Genomic DNA, 12,423 nt, shown 5'->3' with positions numbered 1-12,423 from the left:
TGCAGCAAACACTTTGATGCAATTTGTACTTCAGAGCTTCCCAAGGAACCAGCCAGAGGCTTGTCTCCAGTTGAGATGACAGTCCTGCTTAGCTTTCTTCCCCTGCCCTACCAGGATTCCCTCCTTCTTCTTCTCATGGCAACGTACTCCCTCAATATGTCATTTGGACAAGAACCCCCACCTCAGGTTCTGCTTCTAGAAGACGCACCCAGTCCAAGAGAGTGAGAGTGATACAACTAGAATATAAACCCTGAGGGGTGATGGCATTAGAAGCACTGGAGGCATAATCAATCCTATAGCAGAATTCAGTCTGCAAACGAACTGAAACTGACTATAATAATGATTTGATATTACTGCGGTGGGAAATGTGAGACTTGGGTCATCTCAGATTGTATGTCTCTGTTAAGAGTGAACTGATTCCCTCCCTCCCTCCCTTTCTTTCCTGCATCTACAAATATCCATGTGCTCCTACTCTACAGTAGCCCTTATCTGAAATGCTTGAAACCAGAAGTGTTTCTGATTTGGGATTTTTTTTTCTTTTTATTTTGGAATATTTGCATTATACATACCCAGATCAGCATCCCTAATGCAAAAATTGGAAATTTGAAATGCTACAGTGAGCATTCTCTTTGAGCATCATGTTGGTGCTCAAAAAGTTTCAGATTTTGGAGCATTTCAGATTTTGGATGTTTGGATTAGTGATATTCAACCTGTATTTATTAGATCATGTATATTGTAGTTTTTAAATTGATTTGGCCCTTGAAAGTTTGAGAGCTGGGGTAGGGTTTTCTGCATGGGTTACCAGAAAGCAGCTGAGTATAAGTCAGAGTTCATGGCCAGCATCAGGAGAGGTTCCGTGGGCTCAGGCTGTGTCACGAATCTTTGTACCAGCATCAAGCGGTCACCCAGAGGTTTCCTCAGACCAGACAGAAATTAGTGGGAAAACAATGGGAGCATGAATAGTAGAATAGAGGGTGAGAGAGTTTAATTCAGTCTGCTGGGAAGGGAAGGTTTAAGGCAGACAAACCATATTTAACCTAGAACTTCAGGCAAAGAGGTCAAAGTCATCAACGTCCCTTCTCACTACTGCAGCTTCTCTGCAGCATGTGGCACCAGGAGCAGTTTCCTCCTTCTTAGAGATTCTCCCCCTCCTTCTTGCTGCTCCTCGGCTCTCTCTAATCACTAACTATTGGTTTCCTTTCTGGATCTTCACTCTCCTCTCCAAAACTGTATTTTCAGTGCTCTTCTTGTTCTATACTCTCTTCCTGGGCCATCTCATCCCCTTCAGTAAATCCATTTTTTTTGTACAAACAATTGATCCCCAAACCTATTTAATGAATTCTGAATTCTCTTTGGTAATCCAGGTTCATAATTCTGAAGACTTACTAAAAGGGTTCACCTGATCATCTTTCAAGCACATCAAACTCTCCATGTTCAAAAAAAACAAACTCTCTCAGAGGCAGTATTATATAGCCATTGAGACTATGAGCTTTGAAATCAATCTTGCATTCTAAAACTAGTCGAAAACCTCTAGAGCTGTGTGATCTGGGGTAAATCATTTAACCTTTCTAAGCCTCAGCATCCTCATCATTAAAATGATTATAAGAGTCCCTGCCTAATAGGGGGTCAATGTGAACATTAAATCAGATGACAAATGTAAAGCACTTAACACAATACCTCACACATAGTAAGTATGCAAAAAATAATATTTGTTGCTGTTAACCATTTTCCTCCAGTGTTTCTTTTTTTCTGTTATGGGGGCCTGAACCATCATACAAACCAGGTTCTCTGATCCTGACTGCTACACCTCTAGGGTAACCTTCCTCATCCACAAAATCCCAACAATCTAACCAGATGAAACCAGTTCACTCCCTATTATTTTTAAAAATATCCTTGAAACTCCAAGTTGATTCTAGAATAAAGACTAAACTTCTTATGACATGGCTAAAGGTCTGTCTTTCATCACCCAGTCCTGGGTTCCTCCCTCACCATGATCCCTATGATCCAGCCACACTGGAGTTCATGCTATTTCACAAACATAGGGCCTTGATTCCCATGACTCTGTGTCTTTCTGTCTTTTTTACTTCTCATCCCTTTGTCAAGAAACACTGTTCCTCACAGATCTTCTCCCTGACTTCCCGCACTCATTTTTCACATCCTGGCTTACTGTCTCTCTCCTATACTACTTTTCCTAAGCCTCTTTTACCTAGGCATAATTAAATGTTTACTGTTCTGTGCTCAAAAAGAACATTATTTAGGTCTTTTTAAATATATACATGGGCCCTTGATTTACCTTCTTCATAATAGTAACTATAATTATTGCTATATTTTACCCTGAATTATGAGCTCCTGAACACCAGGAACCTTATTATATTTATTAATTGTTTAGTTAATGTTTGTGGAAGATGAAAATGAGTTTTATCAACAGGAGAGTCTCTTAGTATACATCTAGTGAGGGTAACACAGCCAAGGGCATAGATAAGACTGCCTGTTTGTACTAGAGAGACTTTTGAGAAGGATGAGATAATGTTTGGAAGGTCAGTGCAGAGTAATTTTAATTTTATAAAAATAATCTTTAGGGTCAAACAGAAAAGTCCTTTCTTACCCAAGGAGCCAGATGGCCAGAGAAATATATATATATATATTTTTTTATAATATATAATATAATAAATGTTTTACATATATATGTATGTGTATACACACACACACACGCGAGCAGCTGCAAGGTCCTGGTCCTAATAAATGCAAAGTGGACATGCAGCACAATTTGTCCTAAGAGCAGGATAGACCTAAGATCCCTCACCTGGAGACACTGGCAAGAAGGCTCTGCTACTCCAGAGGGTCAGATATCAATACCACCCATCAGTTTCACATCAACAGACATGGCAGAGCAGGTTGATACTCAGGATTTTAAAAACGTGCTGTCTTAGAAAACACACTGGGAAAGCATTCTGGCTGGGCATATGCAACAATATTGCCTCTGAAGGTAGAGTGACGTGGTGAGCACAATCCCGGGGCTTAGAACACAAGTCTTGGCGCTAAATGTAGTGAATAATAATAACTGCACAGTGCTGCCATGAAATTGTATGAGATAAGGCGTGTCTAAAGGAATTGTAAAAACTAAATCGGAGTACACGTAGTGCATTGTTTTCCACAAAAATGAGTAACAAGGTCTCTGAAAATGTATGAAATTTCATATACTTTTTAATTCCCCAAATTTGTCCCTTAATCACCACTCAGCCTCTATGTACACACTCATACACACATATATTTACTAGCAGTCAATTTCTCACAATAGCAAGACTGGGCACTGATATAAAGATACCAGAAACCAAAAAAAGGAAGATTCAGCTGTCCTGGGAGGGAGGTGCCTAGGCAGTATAAAATGGGCAGCTATCTCCGAGGCTGAAATATCAGGCTGGACCCCAGAAGACTACAGCAGGAGAGAAATGAAGCGATGGAGAAGGAGCCAGCCAGGGAGCTCAAGTGCCACCCTTCAGACTGACAAGCCCTGAAGCGTCCCAATGTTCAACAGTCCCTCCATGAGACAGGCAGAGGGACCAGATGACTTCCAGATGGCCTTCCAGCTTGAGCAGCTGTTAGTAATTAAAACTCAGTGAGATGGTTTTGAGCTCTGGAGGAAGTTGGAACTAAATTATTTTGAAAGTAAGGCACAATCAAGAAAAAATAAACTAACAAAGCACTTTTTTTTTTTTTTTAGAAAGCCCACACACTGCTCTAATCCCCAAGGAAATAGCCCTGTGCTGAGATTTTCTGTGAATAAGTTGAACTATTTTAGCAAGTTCCAGGAATGTTTCTTGGGGAACTATGAAGGACATCTCAGCCTTTTCTCAGGAATAGGGGAACAGGAGCTCCCAGCTATAAAGACTGGAAATCCACATGGAGGCCTTCAGTCCTCTTCTTTCCTTCCCCCCGGGCTTCAGAACTCTGTCTCCTAATGCCAGCCCAGCCCCCCTCACCAGCCCATCCTCACATTCTTCCCTAGAACTCCTTCTCATAGACCCATGGAAAAGCAGTCAGAGTGGTAGACCAGACAGCAGGAGAGAAATGAAGGGATGGAGAGGGAGCCAGCCAGAGAGCCCAAGTGCCACCCTTCAGACTGGCCAGCCCTGAAGCGTCCCAATGTTCCACAGTCCCTCCACGAGACAGGCAGAGGGACCAGCTGACTTCCAGATGGCCTTCCAGCTTGAGCAGCTGTTAGTAGTCAGAACTCAGTGAGATGGTTTTCCAGAGGGGCACCATTAGCCTATTAGCCCTATCTCTTCTGACCCAAGAGAACAATGAGGTCACCTTTAAACCTGATTTTTTGTTTTTATAATATGAACATGGATTATTGAGCACCTACAAAATGACAGATATTATACAGTGTCATCTATATAAATATTATCTCTAAGCTTGGGACAGCTCTGCAGAAGGTGAGGGTATTTAATTCAATCTGCTAGGAAGGGAAAGTTTAAGGCAGAGAAACCATAATTAACCTAGAACTTCAGGCAAAGGGCCAAGTCATCAACATCCCTTCTCGCTGCACCATGGATCCTCTCTGTATTATGGGTGAGTACTGTGGATCCTTTCTATATTATGGGTGAGAAAACTGAGGCTCCAAGACATTATATAACATAACCAAAGTTTAACAGGTGACTGGCAATGCAGAAACTTAACGTAGATAGTCTCATACCAAGGCCTATCCACTTTCCCTCATTCTAGGCTGCCTTTAATTTTGCTACACCTTCTGAAAGCTAATAAAATCCACCCAAAGGGCGAGATATAAGACGGGCTTGGTAAGTAGCACAGCTGCCCTGGGTATACTCTTAGAAGGGAAACCAAGAGGGCTGCAAAGAGGACTCTACTGCACTGGAACTTGGGGCACTCACTTCCTCTTTCAGTCCTAACTCCAAAGGCTGTGACATGGGTAGGCCCCACAATGGAGATTAAAAGGCTTGTCCTCTACCAAGTATTTCCTTGTTGTCTAATTAGAGCCTCTCATCAACCTGTCAAGCAGATATCATTAATCCCATTTGACAGATAAGGATGTTGAGGGTTAGTTGGAGCCCTTAGTGCTAAATCCATTGCTTTACAATATGCCAAGTACTGCCCTACCTCTCTCCATGTCTCCTTAAGAAGGGACTTTGCTTTGTAAGCACTATTTCAATATTAATCTCCCAGGAATCCAATACTGAGGACCCATGAGTTCAGGGGCCCCTCTTGGACTCAGGACACATGACCAGCTCTCCCCACTAAGGTTCAGTGTGGAAGGAGAACAAGGAGGAGATTCATTGTCACTGTCATTATCTGAGCTAAACACACAGAATGTTTCATGCCCAGAGCAATGGAGTGGGGGCCTCTGGTGCTGCTGTCTGCCTCTGGGAATATTTAGAAAAGAATGTCCTTGGAGGGAAGCCCAGACATACCTGGGAGCCTCTGGCTCCTATTCCCAGGCACAGAGAGGGAAGGCAGACCTCAGGGGCAATGCTGTGGCTGGCAAGGACTGGAGGAGCTTGTCAATTGATACTTAAATAGAGTCCCTTCCCTAACATTTTGGAAGGTAGTAGCCCCAAAATTACTTCCACTCAAATTATCTGCATCCACTGCGCCCCACACCTTGCTTGTATTTAATAAAGCAGATGAACTCTTGCAAGGTGTTGCCTACTCTTCTTAAAATGGCCAAGATGAAAATGGAAAGATGAGAGAGAGCAATTTCTAAGTCCCAGAAAGCAAAGTGAGCCCTTACCCCACCCTGCTCACTCAAGTCAGCCTGACCACCTAAAATCACATCTAGGCAGAGTTCCTAGGGTTCAGGTCTCTGCTCCTCCACTTCCTGAGTAGGACCACATAAGTGTTCTAAAGATCTACAAAGCTGCGCCTAGTTGCCATTTCCCTTTAGAGCTACTCTGGCTGCAAGCAAATGTAAGGCAAGGGAAATGCCCAAAGTGGGATTTTGATCAGTGCACTCATTTTTTCAACAATCACTGACAGACTTCTGTGCCAGACTCCGCTGAGTACTAGAGATATAGTTCCAGCCTTCCAAGGGTGGGGAGAAATTGAGACAAATATGCAGCCATCACAGCACATTATGATAAATTCTGGGAAAAGGGTAAGCAAAAGGGCCTCAGAAGCAAAGACAACAATAGCTCAGCGAGCTTTTTAGCCTCCTAGGGCTTCCCTGAGGAGGTGACATCTGATCCACGACTGCAGGACCTGCTGCAGGCAGGTAATGGGGCAACAGCACAGGCAGTTAATGGGGTGGGGGCACAGCAGCATTCAGTTAGACAACAAAAACATATTGAATGTCAAAAACTGGAGAGAAACAATAGATAAATCAGACAAGATGATGGCTTTTATGGAGCTCATATAACAAGAGGCCAATAATGAGAAGTAAACAAATAAAATTTCAGATGAAGATAAGGGCATGAAAGACAAGACAGACTGATAGGACAGAGAAAGATGGGTGCAGGACACTTATACTGGAGACAGGGGTCAGAAAAAACCTCTCTTAAGGATGTGACATGTGATGGGAAAACACCAGCCATTCTAAGATCCAGGGAAAGTGCATTCCAACCGGGGGAGACAGCAAGAGAAAAGGGTCCCCCAGTAAGAATGATATTGGGGAATTCATGGAATGAAAAGAAGGTCAAGGTGGTCAGAGCATCAAGAGCACAAGAGAGTTTGAGAAGGTGAGGTGAGAGGAGGGCAAGGACCTCATCAGGTAACAGGGTCTTACAGGATATGGCAAGGAGCTTTGGTTTAATTCTGAGTGACGGGGTGAATTTCAGCAACAGACCTGATCTAGTTTGTTTTTAAAAGTACATCCTGGCTAATACAAAGAGCCAGAGAGAAAGAGAACAGATCTTGTTTGGAAAGCTGAAAGTGACTTAGTGTAGCTGGGGTAAAGAGTACAAGGCAAGGGGTGCTGCCGTGTGGACACTAATCTACTTTTTAAATGGGCTGAAGACTGAATCCTGATCCTAGACACAGACCAAGCTGAGATCGGAGCCCCAGGAAGATTACTAAGTCCCAGTCTCAGCCACAGCCTGACTCCTGATACACAGAATAGAATAAGCCCAGCCTCACTCAGAGCCCCACCTCCACCCCAGTTGCAGCCTGATCCCCAGTCATAGACTGAGCTTCAACCACATTCACCCTGTTCACACACCAAACCCCAACCCAACCCCAGTGCAGCCCCAGTCCAACCCCAGCCCAGCCTGTCCTCTGTCCTCATTCACATCAGTCCCTGTCAGCCTCTAGATGGGCATACTAGTAAACTAATTGCTGAAAAACTGTTTGAAAACTACCCTTAGGCTACCTCCAACACCCACATGCTTCTGTTCATCGCACAAACATAGAGATCACTAAGGCTGCCCATTCTTTGAGTCAGGGGCTTCCTACACATCTCCCACTTCTGGTTCTTCACAGCCTGGCTTCTCATGCACTTAGCAGGTCTAACAGGATACCCCTAGCTGCAAGTAACCCATGCACCTGGACATGCCCCTGGCCTCCTGCACTCACCTCAACTGTATGGAAGGAACGTAGGACCCCCTTTGTCCAGTCTTCCTCCAGAAGAGGTCTGGCAGGCTGCACTGAAATACAGCCTCTCTGTCTCCGCCTACTTCCTTGGACCTCCCTGGTCAGGGTTATTTATTCTCTGCCTTACCCCCTCCCTCCTTCTGCTTCTTCCTGCAGGGTAGGACAGAATGCTGTCCAAACGGTACATCAGCAGGTACCCCTCACTAGCCCACTGTGGTTCTGGACTGCTTCTCAGCTTCCGTGCCCTGGGAGGATATGCCTGGGGGTATGGGGAGGAGGGGCAATGGGGAAAGGGGTCTCTAGAGTCCTCCCCGATGGGCCGCTGGGATCCTCATGCCAACTCCCAATGTGAAGTTAGATAGGGAAAGTGAGTAGAAAAAAGCCAGAAGAAACTCATTAGTAGCCAGCGTCTTCGTGAGGGTCTTTCTCCAAGTCTCTTCTCAGATTTATCAAACTCAAACAGGAGAATGGCAAACGAAGTTTGCAGAGACACTCCACGGTTAAGTGTCAGTCCATTTCTATCCTGAAGTGTTCTTTCTGTCCTGCCTTCTCTCCTTTGGTGGACACTGTTTAGGTCCTTGCTGAGCGTGGAATCCACTGGGTCCATCCTCCTTTCCCCAAAGCCCTAGGGCCACATCTTCTTTTGTCTCCCAGGCTCTGATCCCTGGGCCTGGCTAACTTATAACCAAGGCCCCCAGGGACAGTGCCTCTGCTGTCCACTCTCTGGCCTTGGATTACTGAACTTCTGGCTGAGGACGGAGGACATGGTTTCTTTAACCCTCCCTACCCCCAACACCAGGCATGTAAGACCAATGACATCTGGTTTGTCTCTTAAGGGCAAAAATAGTCAGAGAACATTTTAGAGAGTTAGAGAACAATTTGAATGTAAAACTAAATACTTCATATTTTGAAATAAGTAAAAACTACATCTATAAGTAGAACAACATGATTTTTAGTTGCTCTCTCATTTTTTACTGATCAGTTTCACAACTGTAAATTTTAAATTCAGAACACAGGACATGCTAACTTAAGCTATGCTAAAATAGATAATGGCAAAGCAGACCATTCTAACTCAGACCACATCAAAATTACTGGTGACAAGAGCTTCTGGTGCCTACAGAGCCTGTAGCCTGACACTTGCTATCAGAACCCCGGAGCCATCTCTGCTGCCTCCATTAACCTCATTAACTTAGACATGGCGAAGACTTTAAAAAATACCAAAGGGACTTCTACTTCCATTCAATATGGAGTAACAGTGAGACATGTGGAAGGGCAGTGAGACATGAGACAAGATGAATAATGAGGTGAACGCTACAGTTTTTCAGCTTCCTGCCTTAAGGGAGTTTCCATGTGGCAACAGAAGGGAGACTGACTGGCTTCCCCTCCACCCTTGCTTTCCCAGAGGGATTAGGAGAAACTCCCTACAACCAAGGCTTTTTTTTTTTCTTTCTTTTTTTTTTTTCCTGAGACAGAGTCTCGCTCTGTCACCAGGCTGGAGTGCAGTGGCACGATCTGGGCTCACTGCAACCTCCGCCTCCCAGGTTCAAGTGATTCTCCTGCCTCAGCCTCCCAGCTAGCCAGGACTACAGGCACACGCCACCACACCCAGCTAATTGTTGTATTTTTAGTACAGATGGGGAACCGAGGCCTTTTATGCATGCTTGGCAGACCAGCCAAAACGGGAAGGGAGAGGGAGGATACCACGACCTGCTATTGAGGCAGGAGGGCAGGGTTTAGGGAGGCCAGTGCCTCAGATAGCAGAGGCAGGAAAAGTGGGAAGAGGTAACAAAAGCCCTTGAAATCTTTGTGTTCAGGATGAAGAAGGTGTGGTCTGGCCTGTGAAAACGTGGAGCGAGGAAGCACCATGTTTCCTTTCATTCCCACAGGCTGAGCTATCACCCAGGCTGACCCCAGGCCGAGAAACTGGGCATCTTAGAGTCGTATCTCTCAACTTTGGAAATTATTTCTGCTGCTCACAGCCAGACTTCTTCAGTCTCCCTCTTCCATTCCAAGATACATACAGGCACCACACATCAATTAATGCTCAGAAATACAGATGCTGTTCCCACTCTTGTATCACACAATACACACCCAACACACAAAGAAAGTTTGCCTTAAAACATATATACCAGACATATGCACTAAAATGCCATCAGTACCAACAATATGCGCACAGAATTCAGACACACATTTTACCAACTTACAATTAATAACACAGATACTGCACAAAATGGTTTTACATCACAAATATTATGCACAGTAGACATATGCCCAAACACGCTGAAAGATACATGCATCCCAATACTACACATTCCACACACTCATGCACTATATTCACATATTACAAATATGAAGAAAAGGTAGTGGCAGCATTTTTACCAGATACACATAAAGGTACTGCCCACCATACAGATACAGACACCAGCATTCTCACATAGACACATATATATACCAACTAACAGATACCACAGAAATACAAATGTTCAGTCAGAGACACGACTCAGTCAGAAACACGACTCAGTCAGAGACACGACAGAGACACGTGCCAGGACATAGCTACCACACTCACCAGGACACAGCCGGTATGTATTCCATGTGTGCACTCTCTCTCACTTACACGCACACTGAAAAGCACATGTATCCACAGAAACACACCCACAGATTCACACCCACAACCAGAATACAGGGCACCCTTATGGACAAATGGTCATATAGAGTCACACAGATGCAAATTTGAGAAATCTGCCAACACACCCTCCTGTATACAGAAACTTAAACATTGCATGTGAGCTACCTCTTGTCTTGTTGCTGTCTCTCCAGTTACTATTCCCCAAATGCCTTCATTAACCCCTGATTATGGCTGGGTAACCACTTTAGGGTATTTGCAATAACTTTTATAGTCCATGCAAATTCACCAACACGGGCACATAGGGGCAAGAACATTAAAATCATACTTCAAGACTGGAATGAATCATGAAGTGTGATCTTTATAGCCTCCCCAGGTCAAAACTAGATGTATTTTCTAGCTGAGAGAGAAGGAGAAGGCAAGGCCACCATAGCAGAGGGACTAGGGCGATCATTCTCCAGGATGTCCAGACAGGGCCATAAGTTCAGTACTGACACATTCCTGGAGACAGAATACATGACCTACTTAAATTGCTGGAAGAAGACAGCACAATAGGTTTGATGCTTTATCACCACGGCATTCGACAGGATCCTAATATTCCCATCTTCCGTAGTAGTAGTAGTAGAAGTGAAACACTAGGGTGTCTCACTTGCCACCTTGTGAGAACATACGGAGGACCCTTGAACGGATCTCTTTGGTCTTGGCTCCATAGACAAGGGGGTTGACTACGGGTGGTAGCAGCAAGTAAGTATCAGCCATAACTACATGGAGCAGGGAGGTGGGACCACCCAGCCTATGCACCACTGAGAGTCCAATCAGGGGTACATAGAAGACCAGAACAGCACAGAGGTGGGAGATGCAGGTGTTGAAAGCCTTGAGTGCCGCCCCCCGAGGGGACAGCTCCAAAACAGCCCGCAGGATGAGGATGTATGAGAAGCCAATGAAGAGGGAGTCCACACCCATGACTGAAAGGATGATGAAGAGTCCATAAACTACATTGACCCTGGTGTCAGTACAGGACAGCTTCATAATATCTTGGTGCAGACAGAAGGAGTGTGTGACAGTATGTGTTCGACAGTAGGGCAACCGCTTCAGGATGAAGGGCAGAGGGAAGAAGAATACAAACCCTCTGGTCAGGGCCGCTAGTCCAATCTTGGCCACAGTACAACCCGTCAGCACAGAAGCATGGCGCAATGGGTGGCAAATGGCCACAAAGCGGTCAAAAGCCATGGCCAGCAGGACAGCTGACTCCATAGCTGACAGAGCATGGATAAGGAACATCTGGGCCAGGCAAATGTTGAACTCGATCTCCTGGATGCCCATCAGGAAAAGGCTGGCCATCTTGGGCATGGTGATAGAGGAGAGGACTAGGTCAACGGTGGAAAGCATGGTCAGGAAGAGGTACATGGGCTCATGCAGACGCCTCTCCACGCGAATGATGAGGACAATGGTCAGGTTACCCAAGGTGGCCAAGGCATACATAAAACACAGTGGGAAAGCCAGCCAAAAGTGTATGGTAGGCCCCAGGCCAGGAATACCCACCAGAAGGAAGTATGCAGGGTGGACCAGAGTTCCATTTGAAGTGGCTGTGACAGGGACCAAGAGCTGGGGCTTCTGCATCCCAAATCCAAGGTCTAGGAAAAGGAAAAGTAGAAACATCATTCAATTGTGGCTCAGAGGAGAGAAAGGACTGATGAGGAAAAAGCACTGGAGTGGTGACAGTAGCAAACAGGACTAAGTCATCCTAGTAATTCTGAACCCTAGTCTCTCTCTACTCTGATTCTCCTTATGTACAACTTCCTTGACACCTTGAGCCTTACCCTGACCCTCCAAGGCCCCAGTGCTGCACAAGCAGATTCTATTACTGTCCAATGAATCTCAGTGTGTAAAACATGTAAGACAGTCCTGCATCTTCAGAGCTGATGTTGCTGCCCAGGCCACTGCTCTTAGCCTCTTCCCATCACAGTAGACTTGTAGGATTGCTTAGAACGGTCCACACTGACCAGCTCTTCTGATGTATGCTGGAGTTAGGGTGGGTCTGGGTTCAGATTTAGAGGCTCAGTCTATAGCTGCCTTTAAGACCTATTATAATCTAATTTAAGATAGGGAGCAGAGGCTCAGTCTGGGATGAGATTTCAAGAGAGGTTTGTGTTTAGGCCTGAATACCATTTATCAAACTTTCCTGATAGAATCATCTAAAGTAATTGAAAACACCATCCCTCTAGGTCCTGCTCCAGGCCCAAAAAACCAGAATT

General features: G+C 45.0%; 2 protein-coding genes across 2 annotated transcripts in view; both read right to left on the bottom strand.

Moving 5' to 3' along the window:
- Positions 1 to 7,623, bottom strand: part of LOC105542915 (olfactory receptor 51E1) — a 19,162-nt gene extending 11,539 nt beyond the window's left edge. The window contains exon 1 of the mRNA XM_011984622.1: positions 7,525 to 7,623. The gene's annotated coding sequence lies outside the window, so the exon portion shown is untranslated. The remainder of the gene's footprint in view (positions 1 to 7,524) is intronic.
- A 3,120-nt stretch (positions 7,624 to 10,743) lies between these two features.
- LOC105542905 (olfactory receptor 51D1) lies at positions 10,744 to 11,851 on the bottom strand. Its single transcript, XM_011984612.1, has one exon. It carries the CDS (start codon positions 11,828 to 11,830, stop codon positions 10,814 to 10,816), a length of 1,017 nt encoding a protein of 338 aa, XP_011840002.1. The 5' UTR covers positions 11,831 to 11,851; the 3' UTR covers positions 10,744 to 10,813.
- Between the last annotated feature and the right edge of the window lie 572 nt (positions 11,852 to 12,423).

This window comes from Mandrillus leucophaeus, unplaced genomic scaffold (genome assembly GCF_000951045.1).
Source record: "Mandrillus leucophaeus isolate KB7577 unplaced genomic scaffold, Mleu.le_1.0 Scaffold1065, whole genome shotgun sequence".
In the NCBI taxonomy this organism is placed as follows: domain Eukaryota; kingdom Metazoa; phylum Chordata; class Mammalia; order Primates; family Cercopithecidae; genus Mandrillus; species Mandrillus leucophaeus.
The sequence above is the reverse complement of the archived record's forward strand: the minus strand, read 5'-3'. Positions and strand labels throughout refer to the sequence as shown.

Bases quoted from the DNA above. Each gene is read 5' to 3' on its own strand.
- LOC105542905 (XM_011984612.1), bottom strand. From the start codon at position 11,830: ATGATGTTTCTACTTTTCCTTTTCCTAGACCTTGGATTTGGGATGCAG.